The following is a 23,405-nucleotide window of genomic DNA, read 5'->3' on the forward strand; positions in this document are numbered from 1 at the left end:
ATGATTGGTAACATCTAGTATTAGTTAACGCATTTACCATTTAAATAAAATTTTTTGAAAGAGTTATTACTCGTCTGTAATTGTTTCAAATAATTCAGTTCATATGTAACTTTTATTGTGTAGGTTCTAGCTTGATGTGGAAACAAATCCGAGAAGGAATGAAAGCATTCCCTTTTTTTACTGTCTTCATTAATGAGCTCTCATTTTATCAGGGATGCACAGTTACAATTTTAAGACTAGAAGTATTCCATATATGGGCTATATGTTGCCAAAATTCAATAACCATTGTTTAATTAGTCTGAGTTCATTTTGTTTTCCCTTGTCCAGAGGCTTAATGAATTTTTTAAGTTAAGCAACTGGGTTTTGTATAGAATCTTCTAAATAAAAGGTATCACGCCATAAATTTACATCTTAACATCTTAGTTCAAGTTCAGTTAACTGTATGGATCACAATTAAAGTAAAAATGTTTTTAAGTAAAAGTGAAAATTTATTTAAAAAAAGTTGAAATGTTGAACATTTCGTTGTTTCTTTTATTGATGCAGAAAGTTATGAATTCTCCTTTCATGCTTTTTTCATAATTTTAATATAAAGTAATCCTAAAAAACGAATGGGATTTTGTTTTACCACGGAACGTATTTATACTTTTTTTTTTACCACGGAACTTAATTATACAGAATTATTGTTTTGATGGATTTACTTGTTTTAAGAAATTTAGAAATACAAAATGGTCATTTCTTTCGGGCCAACTTGATTGACTGCGACCTTTGTTGTGCATTAGGAATTGCACACCTAAGTCTTTGCTAGCTGCAAAAACATCACGACAGAAGTTGCGCTACCAAAAAGTAAGATTGGAATGATGAGGAAGCTTTCTTCGAATAATATCCAGCACACTCTGCTGAACGTTTGTTGAACACATTTTTCATTACAACATTTTAATCATGAATGTTTTTGAATTTTTTTTTTTGAAGCTGCATATTTCCTTTTTTTTTAATGTTTAACCTTAATTTTCCGAAACATAGTGACATTAAAAAAATGGTCTTTTAAAGCTATAGGGCCTATCTTTTTAAAAATCATTACGCATTATGCATTATACAATCTTTGATGCAGTCTAATCGTAATAGTAGTTAATGGTAGAGTTATGAATTTAACATGGAAATCCCCGATAGGAAGGATACAAAGATCAATTTTAAAACATTACATTTTGAGCTACAAATCAATTGTCGATGTTGAATGGATGAGCATTTATCATTCTAAAGAAGAAAATTGCAATTTGATCAACTTTTGCATGACACGGACTAATAAAAACACTAGGAATATTATAGCAAGAATGGAAAACTTTTACTAACAATAACAGTTCACCAGAAAACTTATGAGTTAGATGTTCCGCAGATTATATCTGTATGTAAAAAAGCAATACAAATGATGAAAAGCAAAATTATATCGAGAAACTAGAGCATCCCGCCATCGGAAATTGCGTAAAAGCGTAAATTCCGATGTTAGAAATAGTTTATAAAGGTGACTCCTATGTGATTTAATCTTTTTATTTTCCGATATTTTCCGATGGTTTGTGGTGGCTTGCAAAATTTTGCTGTCATTTTGCGAAAACTTTGTAATTATACATAAATACATCGGAAATACCACAATATTACGAGTTTACACTTTAAATACGATTTATTGTGAAACTACGCGAAAATATCGTACGATAATGCGTAAATCTCGAAATATATCGGAGAGTGCGTGAAATTCTCCCCATCGGCCTCGGACTACATTGCACCTCCGATGTGATACCATTCCTCACTATCGCACCACATAGGAGTCACCTTTATAAACTATTTCTCACATCGGAATTTACGCATTTACGCAATTTCCGATGGCGGGATGCTCTACGAGAAACGTGATTACACTAGCTTGAAAAAATTATTTAGTAATAGCTTTTCTAAACTAACGACACTTTCACAGTTAGTTCAATTGCAATTCCTATATATAATGTACAAATATTAATGAAACCTGATTTATTTAAAGTTACTTGGACGAAAATCAAGGTTTAAGTAAAAGCAGAGTTTCCAAGATAGTTCGGGTCAAATTTTACAAGGAAATGCAAGGTAACTAAATGACGAAGAATTCCAAATTATTTAGCACATATTCATATACTTTGTTAAGAACGTAAATCTAGCAGTATTCGTTTCAACATCATGATTACATTTCATGTGATGGTACATTTATCTATAAAGAAAGTTCCACTCGCAAGAAATATTTCCATTCCAAAAAGGTATTGATCAGCTGTACCTTTAAACTCAATATAGTCAAAAGTAGCAGATTTATACTTTTCTAGGTCGTCTCTCATTTATTTAAGGTTTATGTCAAACAAAGCATACCTTTAATTGATTTTAAAGTTTGCATAAATAAGTCAGGAATCAGTAAAGTTGGTATCAATCAAATTCATTAACGAGTATATATTATTTATGGAGTATATTTCATTTAAGACGATATATCTATTCATAAGGTTAATGATTAGTTAGTTTTCTGTCATTAAAACTGGTAAAGCGCTCAGAAATTTTCAAAACTTTTGTTTTTCATATTTATTTTACTTTAAGCTTTAAGAAAGGTAAAAGCAATCTGAGTTTTTGATGATTTGCAGTTCATTTAAGATTTAATTTTTGTTATGCTGTTTATTGTGCTATCCATGAGCAATCACAAATTTATCAATAAAAAAAAATGTGAATTTAAAAAAAGAAGAAGGAGATTTCAAAAATTTAAAAGAAATTTAAAAACTTAAAACAAAAAAAAAAGAAGTAAAGTTTCATTCTGTTTAGCTTTTGAAAGAAGTTTAATCTTGTGTTTTATATATTTTTGGATTTTACACTCTCACCTATTAGCAATTCAAATCTTCAGCAACCTCTTGTTTACCATCTCAAAATCAAAATAAATTAGCTAATTGTTAAACTTCTTTTTTTAAAGATGTTTGAATTATAACCATTTTTTTGATGTATTTTGTGAAGTACATTTTATTTTTTGATGCGTGGAATATATCAACATATTAACTTTGTACTACAATTTTACAATAGCAATTTTACTATTAAAATTTTACAATTACAATTTTAATTGCAATTCTACAGTGACGTTGTGCTGCTGTTAGAATAAGTTTGTTTAATTTAATTGTTTCTTTCACTATTCTGAAGTGAACAAATGAGAAATTTGAAGAAATTATCAAGAGGAATGAAAATAATATTTAATAAAAGATAAAAAGTGCTTGCCATCTGAAATGATGTTAAAATTCACACCAAAAGTCTTAGGAGAAAAAGTTATTGTAATAACTTGATTGAGATCTTGAATCTCAGTCAAGTTGTCGCTTTGATAATACTAATTTTATCATTAACTTTGAGCTCATAGAGTCATTTTTTCATGACATTTTTTATGTCTACTATCTATCTCAAATGAAGTTTGTTTAGTTGAACAGCTTTCATCTAGAACATGATACATTTCTAACTTGATATATCATGTCTTTATAACTATTTCGCTCGTTTTATGCGTAAAGCATGTAAATATAATACACAAACTTTCGTGAATGTTTCAATAATAACAAAGTTCATGGTCGAAAAAATGGAGACTGCTTAGGGAACATTAATCATTAGGAAGCGTTGTTCGCTTTAAGAATATGGTTTCAATTCAACGTCAAACTTTAAATTAGATTTCAGATTTGTTATATGAAAAACTTTCGAAAACATGCTGAGCAGTTTAAGCAAAAAGTCAGTAATCAGATTAAGAAAAGTTTATTTGCAGGGTCTACCTACCCATATCCATCATATTTTTGTTCTGCAGATGGTACATGGAAGAAATGCGCATTTAGTTTTATGAACGATATTGTCTCAGCAACAAACTCAGGAAATTTCACTTTCAAAATTAATAAACTCAAGAAAATGTATTGACAATCTCATTTTGAGAAAATAATGCAAAAAACTGTACGTCTAAATTTTGACTATGACAAATGTAAACTAAACTTTTAATATGACTTTTTAAAGTAAGAAGTGCTCCATGTATCTGAATAGTTTTCTGCTCTATAAAAGGAATGGACTCAGTTCAATGTTTGCGAAGTTCAGTGGAAACACAATTTGATTTATAACCAATAAATTAAAGATGGGGATGTCTTATCATGTATTGAAGAAATGCCGTAGGACAAATCTAAAAAATAAAGTCAAGTCACATCAGTATCTTTATCAGTAAAGATAAGCTCACAGGAAAGTGCCTTAGTACAATTAAGAATTATTATGGAATAGCCAGAATTAAAAAGTCAATACAGTCTACTCTTTGAAAAAGATTTTTTTACAATATTGTAGCACTGTATAGACTTTGATAATGACAAATACCTCCACAAGTTTTGCTTAAATGGTATCCATGTCTTAAAAACTGGTGTTAGTACAAAAAGTCTGAATCCAATGTGGTGTAGAAACCAAATATATATCTACCAAAGGGGGTCTGTGTATTACTTCGCAATATGTATGTTGAATTGTCTTCTGATTGGTTGCTGAAATAGTGCTTGTGCGGTCAAACTTAAAACTCTAATGTCACGCTGAATATTGTTAGGAATAAGTATCAATAATGTATATATCTTGGCAGAAAAAATTAGTGAATAAACGTATGCATGTGTGTATGAGGTCCACAGTGTAATAAAATTTCTCTTTACAAAGATAGCTGAAGATTTAATGTTTCGGAAAAAAATAACCTAGTTGCAAAACAATGCATAAAAACCGTATGACGACTTATTGGCATTGAAGACTAGTTTGAAAGTACAAAAGCTTTTTTAAAGGTGTTTCATATTGATAAATCATTTTTTAAATGGTTTTTATGACACAGCCTTTTTTAAAGATTACAACTTAAATGAAAATTGGTAAATTCACTTCAAACTTTTTTAAGAAATATCCCTAATAATATTATCCTAATGAATGAAGCCATTTTTTTTCTAGTTGTATATTGTTTTGACTGTTGCAGTAAAAATCAAAAAAGCAATTCGAAAAAAAAAGTTTCAGTAAAATGATCTCCGAAGCTAAAACAAATTAATCACTTGCCTAATGAGTTTATTTTTTGTTAAATTAAACAGATTCTTTACTGAAGCAAAACTTACCAATATAAACTTAAAAGGCTTTTTTTTTTACAGGCATCTCTCAAAGATGAAAGTGTTACCGTAATATGGAGTTTCGAATCAGTGCCTCCGTTATAAGATGGTTCAAAAGTGGTCAATATGTTTCATAGAGTTAGAAAATCTTCTCATGAGTTATAAGAATAGTACACCTCTTTCCGAGGTAAATATATGTTGCGACAAACCAGGAAACTATCGTTTTCAAATTCAATGAGTTTGTGAATTTGGTGAAAGTAAATGAGCGAGGAAAACTATCACTTAGAAAATAAAGAGATGTGTTTAAATTTTTGATGAATGAGATTGCACAGGAAAATGGGGGAGGGGGGGGGGGGTAATTGATGCTATTTCACATGCAATATTTTTGACGTTTTACATCTTTTGAATCCGACTGATAACGATGAAATAATTTTAGAGATTACAAAAGCCTTATTCAAATGTTAGCTGAACATAATTTTGAGCAGAGCTTCTAATGTAGAATTGTTTGCAAGCTTCCTAGGTTTAGTCTTTCTATGATCAAAGATGATTTTCTCTACTAGTTATCTTTTGAAAATAGCTGAACAATTTAGAGTGATATAAATTAAATCACTTTGACAAAATGTATTCATCGAGATGAGCGCATATTTCTAGATGAGCGCATATATCTAGATGAGCGCATATATCTAGATGAGCGCATATATCTAGATGAGCGTATTTATCTATCTAGAAATAAATTGTAACAGGCTGCAACTTAGAGCCAGTGTTTATCTAGTTAATGAATGTATGACTACTCATCATGGAGTGATTAAGAGATTCATCTCTATCTTTAATATGAAATGGAAGTGTATTGTGTAAAAATATAAAAAGAGATTGTAAATTGAAGCGTTAAGTAAACTTTTCATGTAAAAAATAAAAGTATTTCTTTTTTAGAATAAGGATATTACAAAATTAATGCGTGCCACAGCCATTTCCGTTTTGGATTATCATAAAGGCCTCATTTCTCATTTCCAGTGATCAAGTGATCAAAAAGCACGCTTCTTTATTGTGTCGTTGAAGTAATAAGTTGCATGTGTTGGATTTGCTAGATTTGTTTTTTTCGGAAAAATTAGGGTGGACCCAAACACCTGCTCTACTTTGCTGCATATGTTCTTGGATGATTGACTGAGGTTGGTTGAGAGCGTTTGACAATTCCTCGACTGTCTGGCACGGATACGGTTTCACTTCCGTCCTTAACATGTCACTGTCTAAAGTTGTTGGTATTCCTGATCATATCGAGTCGGAAAGGTCAAAATTACCTGAGCTAAACTACGAGAACCAGCTTCGATATTTAGTACATCTTATTCACTTTGATAAACATCAAAAATGCTTTTAACAGCCACTGTTTCGTTATTACCCTTGAAGCTCAAAAAACATGCTATGTTGGATATGTACCTCCTCAGGTAATTGGCTGCCTTACAAAAAATTGCACAAAATATTTTAGATTTAACTATCTACAATTAAAGCTTGTTGTTAGTGCAAGACCGTCGCTCAACACTCTTTAAGACAATCTCAGAAAAAGATAGTTTACAATAAAAAGTTTTGTTGAATTTTTTTTATCCATTAGGATAATGTGTTGCTGTAGATTAAAGCATTTCTGTTAAGAGTCATGTTAGATTGGAAATTCATATACCGTGACCTTTCTTAGGCCTCTTAGATACTCATTAAGCTTAGAACTTAAAAGTTGTCAGGTTTTCTAAGCAACAATACGTTGGGCTTGTTTAAAAACTAAAAAGATAAAATTGCGAATCTGAAAGTTAAAATCACACTGTTTGCTAATAACACTGGTCAACAAATAGGAGTTTTTTCATCTCATTATAAACTAAATCATTATTTTCAAAATCAGTTTTTTATGGTGATTCCAAATATGTTATTACTTTTCTTTTTTGAATTTTTCATTTAACAGAATTGTACAAAAGCTCATCTTACTGCTACTTAGCTTAAAGACCATGAATATTTGACATAAGTTTAATAGGCACGGGTATATTGAACAAAAATAAACAAAAAATAAACTATTTAAATCATTGCGGATATAATTTTCTTTTGTGGAATTTATCTGGTTAATTGAGATATAACATGTGCTTCTTTTTCTTCAACACTGAGAGAAAATGTAAAGTTTGCATCCTGTAATACTTCGCGAAATTGTGTCCCAACAAAAATTCCCTCCTTCATTTTTGCAGCGCTGAATTTGGAAACTTATTTACCAGGTACTGAAATCTACAGAACTTGCTTTCACATAGTTCTTCATTAAGCCAAGCTTAATATGGAGAGCTGGTAAGAGAGTTTTCTGAGTCTCGACCAAACGATTATATTTTGCACTGTTTCTTCTTGAATTGTACTCATCCCTTAGATGCTACCCACGTTTGACAAAATATTAAGCAGAAGCACGGCTATCTCACAGGAACTGGAAACTAAACTTTGTGAATTTTGCTTGGATGCCCATTAACATTCCAATGACATTTAAACCACCGAAGATATTCCACTGATGATTTTGCAATTGATTGATTTGAGTAATAGTCTCATGTCTTCATGTGTTTCACTTAATTGAACGGATGTTCAATTTGTGAAACATTTGCTTAAGTCTAGATGCTAAAAACTCGGCTTTTTCTATTGACGAGAATAGTTCTCTAACTAATTAATTTATCTCGTCTTGGGTAAAGGTTTCTGGTCTTATATTAGAATTAGGGGTGTAATCCAAAGCCGTAGAATCTTGAACACTATTGTCAATAAAAGTATTGAATTCAGTTTCATCTTCATTAGATTGAAATCCATCTAATGGAAGAACTGAAACAGGAAGTGAAGCATCATGAGGAACTGGTCTGATGGCTGAGTCCAAGTTTGGATACACAATTCGTGCTTCTTTTTGATCGAAAAGCCAGTTGCAATAATTCTACAAAAGTAGCAAACAGTAAGGTGATCCTAGGGTTCCCTCCATATCATGGGTATATTAAATGAAAGTGAAGTTTTTCGCTTATGAAGCCAATCACGTGAACCACTAGAAAACGAAGTAAAAATAAATGTGCGAAGCCCTCGATTATTCCTGATCGCCAAATAGATATCTAAAATACAATTTGTAGATTTTCATTAAGTCATTCGTAAGTGTACGTCGTTGTTCTATAGCTGTAAATGATCCGCATATAAAACAAAATGTTACTGGATGGTTTTTATATGTTCTTGGCACTAATAATTAAATCTGTAGGCAGCAAAAAAACCTAAAATGAAAAGCAATACTATTTAAATTGTAACAAAATCAATAAATACTACGATAGATATTTTATCTAATCCCAAAAACAAAACGTGCTACAGAAAATTAAAAACGGATTTTTAATCAGCGTTTAAACTCTATTTAGCCCACATAAATAAATCTTTGATAAAAAAAGCTCGCTGATCAGTGAAATTATTTGATATTGGGCCATAACATTTTTAACAGGATATGAAGTTTCAAAACGTAACGAAATATAACTAAAAATATTTATACGATGCGTAAAAATAAATGTGCTAACAAAATGAAATTGCCCGGTTTTCAGCAAACTGGGTTTCCCCGAAAACGATATTATGTTACAAAACCTTTTTTTCACACCTTCTAACTGAAAATAATTAACGAACATACATAGAACTATCTAATAAATTATTTGTTGCACTGCCTCTGTTTTTATGAAGTAGATTTCCCAGATATGGATGTTCAGTGGGATGATGAGGTCATTAAGAATTTCTGTAACGAAAACAATGTAATCACTGATAGAGAAATATTGTAACCACTGATAATGAATTATCTTAAAAAGTTATGCTAAGGTTTTAGAAGAGGACTCGTCAGTGCTAGCAAAAACAAAACGCATTGCAACAATAACATTATTACAAAATATTACGAGGATGACATAACAATCTTTTATTATGCCATAACAATGGCAAGACGAACAGGAAATATTTACAGTAGCTATTCATCCAATCGAGATGTAACATGACGTAATTCTTAAAGCTTACTTATTGTTAAGACGCAAGCTTTACCAATAGCTTGCCTTTCCTCATCTTTCTGTCTCCGTCTTGCTTCCATCTGATAAAGAGCTTTTCATGATTTTCTCTATTAAAAGTACTATAGAAGGATTACGCGAAAAAGATAAGTTAGTTGAGGAAAATGTTACAAAATCTCCACTTTGCGTAATATCAATGCTGCGTATTGGTCAACAGGCTATTAGTTGCTTGTCCAAATTAAAACTCTCCAACGACTCATTAAGTTTCAATATCAACTCAAAATTAGGAAGTTGTGGTTTTAACACCAGAAATGCTCTTTCAATTAAAATGAACAGAAAAACATCAGAGGGCACTGTTAAAAGAATATGATATCATAACTTATTGCACAAAGTAGAAGACTTTTACAAAAAAACTTTAGTTGTCAAACGTAACAGGGGATACCCTTTACCGCACTCCATTAGTAGTATCACTTGCTTCATCTTCGGATGCAGTATTCATACTTTGTTTAATAGATATGTTCATAGAGATGCAACATTTAGATCTTCTAAAGGCTTTCAGCTGAAAATAAAGAACTATTATTTTTGAAAAAACTAATCATTTTGATGACGAAAGAATCAGTTATGTTAAAATAATATGTGTTCTGTTTGAAAAGGACTGTGGCAATGCTAGATACAAGATATTAAATGAAAACTGACAAAACTATTAGAGAAATTGACTGTTGAAAAAGAAAAAAACTCTAGAAAAAATTAACAAAACTTCAGTTTAAAACGAAAAGTAAATCCATGTAGCCCCAGAGCACATTTTTAAAAAACGCCAAAAGATGTCAGTAAGTTCTTTCATAAAAAATTAGATCTCATGAAAATGTCAAACACACTAGAAAGACTGCAAATTGGCAAGAACTTATTTCCAATACATCCAACAGCTGAACGATACACTGAAGCTTAAAAAAACGAAGCTATAACTCGGAGACTTGATAAAAAACATATGTGCTGTAATGTAATTTCAAATTTTAAAAAGGAGCAGTTAGAGATAATCCAAAATAGTCTTCCTAATCATATTTCTATGTTCTTGAAGGATATAAAGACCAGTAACTACATTGGGAAGAGGAAAAGGTATGTAAGTGATGTAAAAATATATATATGATTGTCATACTCGCATCTTTCTGATGTTTGTCATCAATACTCAATTACCACAAGAGTTAAAATTAATAAAGAAAAAGGAAACCAAAGCTACAAACGAAAAAACTCTCATCTTCCATTGAAACACCTGATCTGCAAATGCGCTGCGACAGCCGAAGCATTTTTTTATTCGATGTACTCATAAGAGTCGAAACTGTCATTCGTAATATTGGTAGGATATATGAAGCAATATATAGAAGCATTGATAACATTAACCAAGAACCCACCAAAGAAATGAAAATACTTCCTAAATCTGCACCTCCCTTGCTTTTGAATTGAATTGCTCAGGAACTATTAGATGGTAATGGTTTATCAGATTCGTTAATTTGGCTGAAAGCGGTATGTAAGGTGTTAAAAAAATTCTATATGGAGTTTTATGACCTAAATCATGAACGAAGATTTTTTGTATTAACAGAGTTTAAATGATTTCTTTACACTAATATTGTGAGCGATCCACATGCAAAACAATAGACACATGACACATAACAGTGTGTCATGTGTCAATTGTTTTGCATGTGGATCGCTCACAATATTTACAGGGTCGTGTTGAAGTTTTCGTAGAGTCTACAGATGTATTGAGGTAATCGGATAATCTTAAGCCGCATTGTTAATTACAGAACTGTTTATAGGACATATTTAATTACCATGTGCTTAACATGATGAAAATAGCTGTATTTTAAGTGTACATTTTTGTGTATTTTAAGTACATTTTTCTGTGATGGGTTGCCTTCAAATTTTGGCAATGAAAGTAGCACATCATTTTAATCAAAGGTGTTCGAAGACTCTACGCACTATTTGCAACTTGGTGCTACTAAATATTTTAACGAGCACTTAATCTTTGAGAACGATGTTTTTATACGCTTCTTAATCTGCAAAAAATTCTCTGCCATAATCATGGACCTATAAGAGATGGACGGGCAAACTATTGTTTTTTTGGCGAACCATGCTCGTTGCGCATTGTTACAAATCTTTTGCTTTAAACAATAGAAATTAAGTTTTATTAAAGTCTGTCGGATTCGTCGAAAATTTTTGGTCTCGTCTAACCAATCACATCAACTTCTTTTTAGTTATTCAAGATAACAGCACAAGGATCAGGTTTTAAGCTTAATTTTAGATGGCTAGATATTCTTAATATTTTAAGAAATTACGCTGATGATGATATAGAAACTGAGATCATTTACTTAACTACTTTAGTACATAACTAGTTTAGTACTATAGCTAGAGATATAATAAATAATACAAAATATTAACTAGTTTTGTAGCTACCTAGAGCATATTGGTTTCACGTCAAAGGAAACTTCTCCACCTACTATATTGCTGTAGACCTTTAGTTTATGAATATTATAGAATTTTCTATAATTTATGTTTAATAACAGAAATATATACAGTTAATGATAAACAACTTATACATAAAATGAATGTTAATACAATAAAGAAAAAAAATAATTTGACACAGTTTTAAAGAATTTAACAAAGCCAAATTATGGCAAACCGCAAGAATAACTGAGTATTTAATTTTAACATAATATGATTTATCAGCTATATATAAACTAATTTTTATTTAACAAAAACAAACGGGTTATTATGTGCCTTTTATGATAAATGAAGTAATATATGAAATATGAAAAGCGAAAATATGAAATATCTGGCCGCATTTTGCAAGATAATTATAAATTTGAATAACTTTTTAAGAGGTTTTGCATAATCAAATGAATTATAAAAAATCCCATTAGAAAATACATCTAATAAAAAATAATGCATAGTGGAGTTATATATTATGGAGCTTATAGAGTAGTCGAGGCAAAAAATGGCGACATATCGGAAAAAATACTCAAAAAATAGACAAAATTAAGCCTGGTGAATGAAGGACCAAGGAGTTGAATGAAACCAGACCTTTACAAAAAAATTTATTTAAGCTTTTTTTATATTTCGCTATACTTTTTTTAGTCATTTTAAAATTATATCAGAGTTTCTGTTTAAAACTGTGGGCAGCCATTTTAATAGATTTTTTTGTTGAAGGGTGAAAATTTAGAGTTTGTCGGAAACTTGCATGGCTCGCTGAATTCTTCAGCCGCTTTGATGTAAAATAATAGGTTGCACGTCCATCTCTTATAGGTCCATGACCATAATCAATCACAAAAATAGGCGGCGAAGAGAGACGGAGCGGGTTCAAAGAACGTGCAGTATCACCGTTATTATCTATGAACGATTGCCAAGATTAATTTCATAAAACTTATATTACTCATTCAAAAACTTTAATTGTTCATTGTTTAAAAGGAATACATTCTACTCAAACCTCGATTTCAACTTAATTGAAGGATTTTCATTTCAAATCCTTTTTTAATAAGAATAATAAAACTAAAAATCAAACCCTTTGAATAAACGCAATTTTTGATAAAATTAATATAGAAGCATGTATGGAGCATATACCCTATTTAACAACTCTAATCTCTAAGATTATAATCTTAAGTATATCTGAGATAATTCCTTTCATCACTATGAACAACTTGAATTAAATTATTTTGCAAATTTGTATTGAATGATGAGCAAGATTTAATGAACAAAACGGTAAAAAAGTTTAAAAATTGATTTTAACTCAGTCATTTGAAATGTAAATCTGTTGTTCAACTTGTGTTTGTTTTAAAATCTTCACGTATACATTCATGTTTATGTTAACTTTATGCTGTTATTTGTGATAATATCTTAATTTAAGATTCGACACAGTGATATATATACTTAATATTGAGTTTTCAGAAAACACTTTCATTAAGGAACTTTAATGAAGCTTTAAAAGAGTAATAAATAAGTGGTTCATGATTATAATAACAAATAACTTACCCTTATTAAAAGCACTTTTTAGCTATCACCAGAAAATAAAAGAGGACTTTTCAGAAATTTCTGGACATTTTGGAAGGTTTTCTTAAAAAAAAATTATATTTAAGGGAAGAAGGGGCACACTGGAGCAGATTTCTTTATCTTGAGTTAAAGATAAAAAACGTATTCAAAATTTTAAAGGTCAGCATAATCGTTTGCTAGCTTTTTATGCGAGTGCGAAAAAGTCCATAATGTATCCTGGAGGCCTTCACTACGTAATCTTTCAACAATATTTTTTCATTAGTAAAAGCCTGCGGGTGTTTGTAGTTTAGTCTTTACTTTGTTTCATCAAGACCGTATTGTTTTGCTTTTTCCACATCCTGAGGTAAACTTGAAAATACAACTTTGCTATGTTTACTAATCATCTGATTTGCTGTATCCTGATTTACTAGGCTACACACTTAAAAATTAAATTCAAGACTATAAAAAAAGATGGCTAATATATGAGCACAAAACATGATGAATTATTCGTGATTAAAAATATTTGATTTTTCAGAAAATGTTTTTTATTCACGCTGCCCTTTGACTCACTGTTCCTCTCCTCCACTTAGTTGCCGCAGTGCCTGGTGGTACTTGGTATCATTTAAACTTAGGACGTTTGGTTTTAATGCCATTATAGCGATATATAGCAATGTTTTAAAAACCTCGTAGTTGGTTTACCTGCCAAGCCTTGATACACTTTTTTTTTTGTCAGTATACTTGATTCAATTGAGGTTTGTTTTTTTAGTTTGCATAACTGTTTTCAAACAATTTATGTGTTTTGTTTCCTTAAAAATTTTATTGCAATTAAATATAAGGTTAATCAACAATTGAAGACAGGGCGGTTAAAGTTTGTCACAGGAATTTTTCTTAGAAAAAAAGAACTTTTAAACAATTGTGGTAGCGTCATGTTAATGCTAAAGGCATTTTAGAATTGAGAATATTCATTATCCATTAAGATTTAAAAAAACCTGTCTTTGTAAGATAATAACACGAATAACAAATTACATTATAGGAATGCATGTCACTCTTGAAGTAAATATGGAGGAAAGAAGTACCATGGCCTACTTTATACACGGCCGGATATATTGCATAAATAGGCCGAAAATTAGAAGGCCAGTTTTTCAGTATTTTAAGTTTTTGTGTTTTAAAATGTAAAATAGTTTTAAAAGTAGTGCTAAACGTTTCCTAAGTTTAAAATTTATTTAGTATTCCTTATTTAAAATTTTTTAGGGTAATTCATCTGTGTTAAATATTAAATTTGTAATTAAATTATCAAATATTAAGTTAAACTATATTTTACAGTTCATTTCAAAAATTTAATTTTTAACATTTAAAATATAACGGATGCATTTACAAAATAGCATTTGGAGTGGAGATATTAACAATATTGAAATTATAAACAAATTTGTAATTAAAACAATTTATTTGTATGAACAATTTATATATATATATATATATATATATATATATATATATATATATATTCACTACATTTCTTATTTTCCTCTTTTTTCTCTTTGTCTCCTTTTGAAAGATAATACAGTATCTTTGTGTTTACTCCCACTTACAATCTTTTGTTCATTATTATAAAAAATATTTATTACTGTTCGATTGACAAGAGAAGGTCCCCACTCAAAATGACTATACAAAGAAATTTTTGGTTCAAATTATATTCATATAAAATATTTTCGCTAACTTTTCTGATGTCAAGAGTTTCCAACGTAAGTAGACTTTGTTTCACTGCATCAAGCATGGCAAAGCAACTAATAAAATGACTTGCAATTAACTTTGAGGGAGTTAACAGACCTCCTCTGGATACTAGGTCAATATATTCTGTATCTATGTCACTATCACTTTTTAGCAATAAAGTACAAAATTCACATTTCAATTTTTTAAGTAACTTTCTGCATATATATCCAGTAATAAAAATAGTAACCTCTCTTCTGTCTTCATCTAACTCACATTCCTGAATTTAATTGTTAAAAAGTTCTGAAACTGAATTCAGATTCACATCTGAATGAAAAGGTTTTGAATCCAGTTTCCAAAAGTCAAAGTTCTCTTTTATTAACGTTTTCATTTGCAAAATTTTCTCAGAAGTAGTTATTTCGCGTAATCCAATTAGAAATCTGCCACCACTCATTTGACAATACTTTGAAAAATGTTGCTCCAATGGATCACTTTGGAAACGTGAGGTTAGAACATAAGTATATCCTTCAAATAGAAGATCTTCAATTAGACTAGAAGTACTTTGCAATGTTTTTACTAGTGCATTAGAAGTCTGAGTTGTGAGACAATATCTTTCAGTGGAACTGTACTGTAAATTTGGCATCCCCCATAACAGCTGCATTTCCTATAACATTATTAGGGTATTTCATTTTTGAGTTGGATACTACCCACCATAAATTAAAGAGTTTTAAAAATTTTGATGCTGATTATTCATTAGGAAAATAATTTTGCATTGCAGCTGAAGTTGTTTCATGGAATATATTTAATGCCAAGTTGACATCTTGTTTATTGTTACCTGGATATAGAGTCTTTTCCCCTAATTTATATGCCTTTCTTAAGTTTGCTGAAAGATTTTTGTCTTTTTCATGTATTCTATGAAGCAAAGCCCAAGAGATATCCTCTGCTGACACTTTCATATTAAAACCGTAATCAGTGAACTGAAATGGTGGGAAAATGAACTTTTTAGTGCTAATCAAACTATTTCTTAAGTTTTTAAGCAAATGAACACTATCATACATCAGATAAACTTTATGATCATTATAAGTGATAAAGAAATTTTCTTCTGGCTTGTCTTACCCATAAATGCCAAGCAATTTTGAATAAGCTGAGACATTTGTCGGATGGTTGTCTGCAATCAAAGCTCGAATGTTAAAACCTGCAGATAATAATGTATTTAAACTTTCCTCTATTTCATCTTTAATGAAATCTCAAGTGATATTAGTCTCTGGGATGGCTTTAATTACATAAGGTATTGATTTCTTGAGGCCAACAATCATAAAGACAATTACTCTTCTGTAGAGATTACCTTCTTTATCTTGTCCAGTTAATCTACCACTGTGGTATTCACAAGATTGCTTCAGATACATTTCATCAAAAAGTATAACACAATCATTGCTTATTTTGTCCTCATTTAACAATAACTTTAATGATTTTATGGAATCAATTCCACCTGATACTAACTTCTTTAATAGTGACTTTGATGGTAAAGGAAGTTGTTCCAGAAGATGCGAATAAGCCTGAGATGATGAATATCTTTGCATTAGTGCAAAGCGTAGCACTTTTGAAGAATATTGAGGAAACCTTTGGGTTTGAAAATGATTAGTTTTGAAAGTTAACTAAATAATAAGAATTTCCTTCAACAAGGTTGTGCATATAAGACATCAAACTTTTTAAAACAGATAAACTTGTGAGTTTATAATTTTTGATAGTTCTAAACCAATGAGGAAGTGGACAACTTTTATAGTGCATTTTTACATGCAAATTGTTATCAATACTTATTGATTCAATAAAAGGAGTGGAGTCTACAAAAAACAAACGATAATATAAAACAAAACTTTCATATCTTTGAAAACTAAATCCATTTGGAGAGTTAGATTCATGAAGCATATCAATTGTTTTTTATTTTATCCATTTCTTGAAATGAATGAATTATATCTAGGATATTAGAATCTCGTTTAGTTGGTGGTTTACGAAAGTAAGAATCTTTAGGCATTACAGAAGATGGAATACAAGTTTCTTCAGAATAAATAGAGGAAACAGGTTTTAACTCGTGTTTTAAAGTAACTCGTTTTCCATATTTTAAATACATTTCTTCAAAATGATCCATGCAAATAATTGAATGTTTGCTTGGTTTCCAATCTTGGCGCTACTGCAGTTTTTCCCCCCATTCCCCCTCCCTCCCCCCTCCCCGTCATTTTTTTTTTTTTATGATTGATTATGATAGAAAATTTTATGCTGATTCAGAATAATATAAAACTATGGACCTGAAAATTAACTGAAAGTGTACAATAATGATGCAACACTACACCATACTTCAGCCTACCAAGGTTAAGTTTAGTGTTATTGATGACCAAGTGCGCCTTCGCCTGCTCTATATTAGTTATCAGTGCACCTGTAATGACTTTGTTTCTTTTTTATGCCCAAAAGTGCCATTGATTCAATGCAAGCGCAGCTCAGTTGCGCTGACCATGTCCGCTCTATATCTGAGCTGAAATCATGTTTACACCCATAATCGTTAACATTATCAATATTGGTATAAAAACCATTAATTCCTTATCACTGAACTGTGTTAAGGCCACAATTTGCGAAAACTATTGATATTTCCATTTAAAATAAATTTTAACAGCCAGTTTATTTCTTTTTAAGTACTTCCATGGCCTACTTTATACACGGCTGGATATGTTGCATAAATACGCCAAAAATTAGAAGGCCAGTTTTTCAGGGTTTTTTTCGCCAGCGACGTCGTGTTGATCAAGTTTCCAAATTAGTTGAGAACAATGGTAAATAAATGCGCTGTGGTTAATTGTCGAACTGGTTATAAATTTAAAAAAAGTGAATCTAGTTTTCTTTTTGCTAGTAAAGCTGTTTTTAGTTTTCCCAAGGATACTAGTTTAGAAGAAAAATGAATTAAATTTGTAAACAGAAAAGATTGGGACGCCACAGCAGTTTCCCTCCCATCGCCCCCTCTTCCCCCTTTTTTTTTATGATTGATTATGATAGAGAATTTTATGCTGATTCAGAAAAATATTAAAATATGGGCCTGAAAATCAACGAAAAGTGCTCTAATTCCAAGTCAAGTTTGTAAAAAATCCCACTAAAAACTAGAGTTGTTAACCGGAATATTTCGTACAATTCCGGAAAAATAAAATTTTTTCGGAAGGATATTGAGAATCAGGAAGTTTTTTTTTTCGTACCGAATTTTACGAAACAAAATAAACCGCCGATGTTCATTTTGCAAATGCTTTTCATCAGCGGTTTATTTTGTTTCGTAAAATTCGGTACGAAAAAAAAAACTTCCTGATTCTCAATATCCTTCCGAAAAAATTTTATTTTTCCGGAATTGTACGAAATATTCCGGTTAACAACTCTAGTTTTTAGTGGGATTTTTGAAGTACGAAATGTCGCCTTTCGCAAGTTGAATTGCAAAATAAACTATTTTGCTACATACGAAAGTAGCGCTTACGGAAGTCGCATTTGCGGAACGAGCTCTTTCGCTAAACAACGGTTTGAAGTCTATAAAAAAATTTTGTTGGCCAAACGGATATAATTGTAAAAAATAAAATTTTTATATACCAAAATGTTTATAATAAAATTTTATTTTCAGTATTACAACATATGAACATTTTAAGATTTTATTTTTTGAAATAATTCTAAAAAACCAAATTTCTTTCGAAACGAAACTCTTTCGCACCGCAACTTGCGAAACGGTTCTTAACAGAAAAACACTAACAAAACGCGACTAATTATATATATTTAAGTTTTATGAATCAAATAAGTATAATTAACTAGGTAGCTAAAGTACTAATTATTATAAGTATAATGATATTGATAAGTTTCAGTTTGTTAATTTTTTATAAATAAACCTAGACTTTCATAAAATATACTAAAAATGTCTTTCAATGAACAAGAGTTAAATAACGAACATAACTTGAACATCACAAACTTTCCCATTTTGGGCGAAGAAAGAAAATTTAGAGCAAAAAAAGAAAATTTAGAGCATGTAAGTCATTTGTTTGGGATCATGTAGATTTGCCTCAAAAAAATAATACATTAGTAATATGTCAACATTGTAAAATAAAGTAACCCGAGGACAATAGTAAATGGAAAATAAAATGGTCCGGCGATTCCACAACCAACATAATTTGGCATCTAAAATCTGTTCATAAAATATTTTGACCATCGAATTGTAATATCAAAAGACAAGAATTAGATGTTCATTACGATTTAGATTTGGAAAAAAATGAAGAAATAGAAGTTAATGAAAACAGCTACAATAATAAAAGGTTTACATTAAAAAGACAAGAAGTTAAAACTGAGAAACTGCTTGATTTCCTTCTCAAAGCCAATATGCCTATGTGCCTTGTAAATCACCAATCATTTATTGATTTTGTTATATATTTGTATTCATACTTTTATTGTCTTTAGGTATAATTTTTTTTAGCATATTTAAAAATAAAAAAGCTAAATTTTTTTTTTGGCTAAATTTTTGCCTTACCCACATTTAGCGTTGAATTTGATTGTGGATGACATTATCAATAACTTAAAAAATGACTGCTGTTATGTAATGCTGCTGGAGTAAGGGAAATGGTAAAGCAATTGCCTAATAGGTGGCAAATGTTGCTCTCTCAATTTCTAAGGGCTGACAGCCCAACTAAACTAGGAGAGTCATTTTGATGTCAGCGCTCTATGCATCATCTTTTTCTTGTTGACGCAAATTAACTTGTAGTGTCTGCTAATTGCTTGATATCTGCTATAAAAACCTCAAAATAAGCAATATCAGCACTAAAAGTTTGCCAGAAGCGCTTGTGAATACCTTTCATTCTAATTCCTTTAGTTTTAAACAGTTCTATTCTTATTGAAATCCCATTTCAAACATATTCATTTTTAAAACTCACACTTTTTCAATAATGCTCTTGTTAGGTATCCAAAACACATTTTAGAAACGAATACTGAGAGTTTAATGATGAAATATCAATGTTTATTGTTTAGATATTTTTTAAACTCAACAACTTTCAGTTACGTATATAGTTTTTTACCAACTGAAATAAACAATCTTTAATTTATTTTAATTTACCTAGATTGGTATAAATAACATATGGTTATAATTGCTGTTTATTCAAAATGGCTGAGATAAATGAAAAATGGGATGTAATGATAACCTATAATTGGGATACAGGTAAAAGTTACGCAGAGGACTTGTACAAGGCTCTGACTGATAGAGGCTATGCAGTTTGGAGGGATGAAAATAATATTCAGGGTAACATAGGAGCGGAAACAGCAAAAGCTATTGCGAACTCCGAACTTATTTTACTCCTGATTTCAGAAAAGTATGAGAAGTCACATAATTGTACTGCTGAATACAGACATGCTCATAACATCAAGAAAAAAATCATGCCTATAAAGGTGGAAAACTACTACCCTGCGGAATGTTCAGAATTGCGCTTATACATTGCAGGGGAGATATGTTATGAATTGTTTCAAGATAAAGAAAAAAACATGACGAAAATTATGATTGCAATAGAGAAATGTATCGGAAATGGAACTTCGAAAGATCGTCTGAAAGGTAAGTTTAGTTTTGATCACAGTTTAAATAAAGTCGAATTTTTTCTTAAAAAACAATTTTTTTTTTTAGTTTATGCCGAGTTAATGTAGTTTTTTTATTAACTAGCATATAGAGTTTCACAGCGAAAAGGGGATAATTTCAATGAGGTTTGTAAATTATCCACTTGCTTAAAAAATAGGTAAGTGTTGGCTGTGACAATTTTCATTTTTCAAAGTGCACTTTTTTCGTAAGCCATTCAAATAAAGAGTTTTGTGTGCGCACGGTTGGAATAAACCATTCGATCATTTTTTAAATCAAATCTTTGGCTAACGTTTAAAGAAGATTCCAACTATTTCCTTTAAAATCAATTTTTCTTTTTAATTCTTTCCTTTTGATTAAACTCAACTTCAATTTAAATTTTGTTTTGTAAATTTAAGTTTTGAGTAACAGCTATCCTTTCGCTTTCATTAACTTCAATGCTCTATTTATATCCAGTATTTCGAACATGAAAAACTTGAGTTTAGGGTTTTCATGTGATAAGAGCTCAGTGCATATGCAGATTTCTTTTATGGATAGATTTAGCATGAACTTGTAGTTTTTCGTAATCGAGAAGTTCTCCATTCTTTCACATTAATTTTTTCATTTTTGGCTCTAGTTGAAATAGTGAAAGGTTTACGGAGTGGAAAACTTTTGAAAACCAAGCGTCTTTGCTTTATAAGAAGTTTGCTTTGAGTTTAATAAAAAGCTGGTACGGAATTACTTAAGTAAAGTGGAATAAAGAGAGCGTTTGAATCATGATAATAGTTTTACATTTGTGAAGAAAAACTCTCTAGCGTTAACATTGCGGTTGAGATTACACCATGTTTTGTTGTTATGTTAGAATAACACCATATTTTATCATTATATTAGGATAATACATTATTTTATTGCTATGTAGGGTAGCACCATATTTTATTGTAATACCATATTTGCTCTTAGATAATTATGAAAAGATAAGTATTAAAACAAAACAAGTACTTTATTGCGTAAATTATTATTTCAAACTAGTGTAGATGCTCAACATTTTTAGATTGTTTTCACTAGGTATTGTGGTTAAAGGTAATCCAAAGATTGATGCGATTGGTTAACTGTAAACGTAAATCATGTTATTTCAGAGGTTTCTTTTAACGCCCACCTGTCTCATTGGTTTTGATCAGGGATTGACTAATCATTGTAACATGTTGTCGGTTGAAAAAATTTGCAGTTACTATAGTTGTGTGCAATGCCGGATTAAGGGTTTCTGGGGCCTCTAGGCACTTTATGCTTTGGGCATCCCCCCCCCCCCCCCTTATATACAATACATCCAATTTCTTTTGTTCTACCCACTATCACTACTCATTTAAAAATTTTAAAAATAAAAAAAGAAAATTGGTAAATATTATACTTTATTTTCAAACAGAGGTAAAGAGTAGGCTTACAATTACACACAGAAAAACAAATTATTCATAAACTATATATAAGTATTTTTCTTTTCCCCGGAAGTAGCTTTTGCTTAACAAGTCGCCGTTGTTCTCTTTTGTAATTTTGATTTCAAATTCATCAAGATTTAATTGTTCTTTAAATTTTTGCTAACATTTGGCGAGCTTCACCTTCATTATACGTAAAATTTTCTCGAACTGTTTTCAAGTATTCTGTCAACCTTTTTATATGATCAACAACTAGATTCAATGTGAGTCTTTCTTTTTGAAGTATTACACTCACCCTTTTTATTCGTTCCAATATATCATTCCAAAATAAGCACAAAATGCATGTTTCAAGTTCTAGTAATTTTCACGTAATTTTTTTTGACTCATTAATAGTATCAGTGTTTTGTTCATTGTCTTCTGCAATATTAGCTTTTCAGAATTTGTATATGGTGTTGTTTTAAGGCTTTTATAGCATCATGCCTAGATGACGAGCGTGTTTCAGAAAGCGATTTAAGAACGGGAGGTCACAAGTTCATGATCATTTTTGGAATTAGTTATTTCTTTGTTCATTAGATTTCACCGATAGGTAGAATTAGCAAAAAAGCTGTACAACTTTTCTACTATTCCAAAAAACGACACGGCTTCGGAACATATATTGCTACGGTGTGTCCTACAAAATTTAAGGAAAGTGCGCTGCAAGGAACGCATTTGGCAAGACTGTTAATTTGTTTAATTTTTACTTGAAGTCCGTTATACTTGCCGGACATGTTAGCAGCGTTATCGTAACTTTGAGAACGACAGTCATTTATGTCAAGTTTGCATTCAGATAAATAATCTATCACAGTTTTAACTAAGCTACTACCTTTGTGACTTTTAATTGGTATAAATTTTAGGAAACGTTTAAATATTTTAAAGGTGGCTGGATTTACATGGCGTATTATAAATGAAAGTTGATCTACATGTTGTACGTCGAGTAGAATCTACTATTATACCGAAATATTTCGATTTTTTGACCTCTTTTAAAATCATTTCGGTAATATATTTGCCAACCAAAAGAACAAATTCATCACAAATTGTTGATGAAAAGTACGATACCTTTCCGCAACTACAATTTCTAAATTTTTCTATATGACTTGCAAGGAAAGCATCATACTTTGCCAACAACTCCAACGTACCTAAATAATTGCCATTATTAACAGAACCGATAATTTCATTTTGTCCTCTCAGAGCTCAGACCTCGTTTGCACAAAAATAAAATAACATCTATAATTCTTTGCAAAACTTTTTTCCAAAAGTCACATTGAGATTCATATAATTTACAAAAATCTAAACCTTGCTTTTTTGATCGAGTACACCAACTCTGAAAGGAACGAGAATGTAAATGACTATTTTCATGTGATAACAATCGCGATGCCGCGTTTTTCCAATCATTTAATCCCGTTATTAACATTTCAGTTGATGTAGGAGAAAATAATTTGCAAACGCCACAATACAATAATATGGTCTTTGGAGAAATAAATAACCAATTACAATCTACTTCTTC

General features: G+C 30.5%; 1 protein-coding gene across 2 annotated transcripts in view; it reads left to right on the top strand.

Moving 5' to 3' along the window:
- LOC149878196 (uncharacterized) overlaps positions 1–23,405 on the top strand; it is a 44,409-nt gene that overhangs the window by 13,011 nt on the left and 7,993 nt on the right. Inside the window, exons 1-2 of one of the 2 annotated variants that reach the window (XM_090072808.1) lie at positions 12,782–12,862; positions 19,954–20,438. The exons of the other annotated variant lie outside the window; for it this stretch is intronic. Of the exons in view, the coding sequence (XP_089928934.1) occupies positions 19,997–20,438 (442 nt within the window). The 5' untranslated portion in view covers positions 12,782–12,862; positions 19,954–19,996. Of the gene's footprint in view, positions 1–12,781; positions 12,863–19,953; positions 20,439–23,405 lie in introns of those variants that run through there. 2 annotated transcript variants of the gene reach the window in all.

This window comes from Hydra viridissima, unplaced genomic scaffold (assembly GCF_058129835.1).
Source record: "Hydra viridissima isolate aposymbiotic clone 2 unplaced genomic scaffold, HvirCarnegie_v1 scaffold_15, whole genome shotgun sequence".
NCBI lineage: Eukaryota > Metazoa > Cnidaria > Hydrozoa > Anthoathecata > Hydridae > Hydra > Hydra viridissima.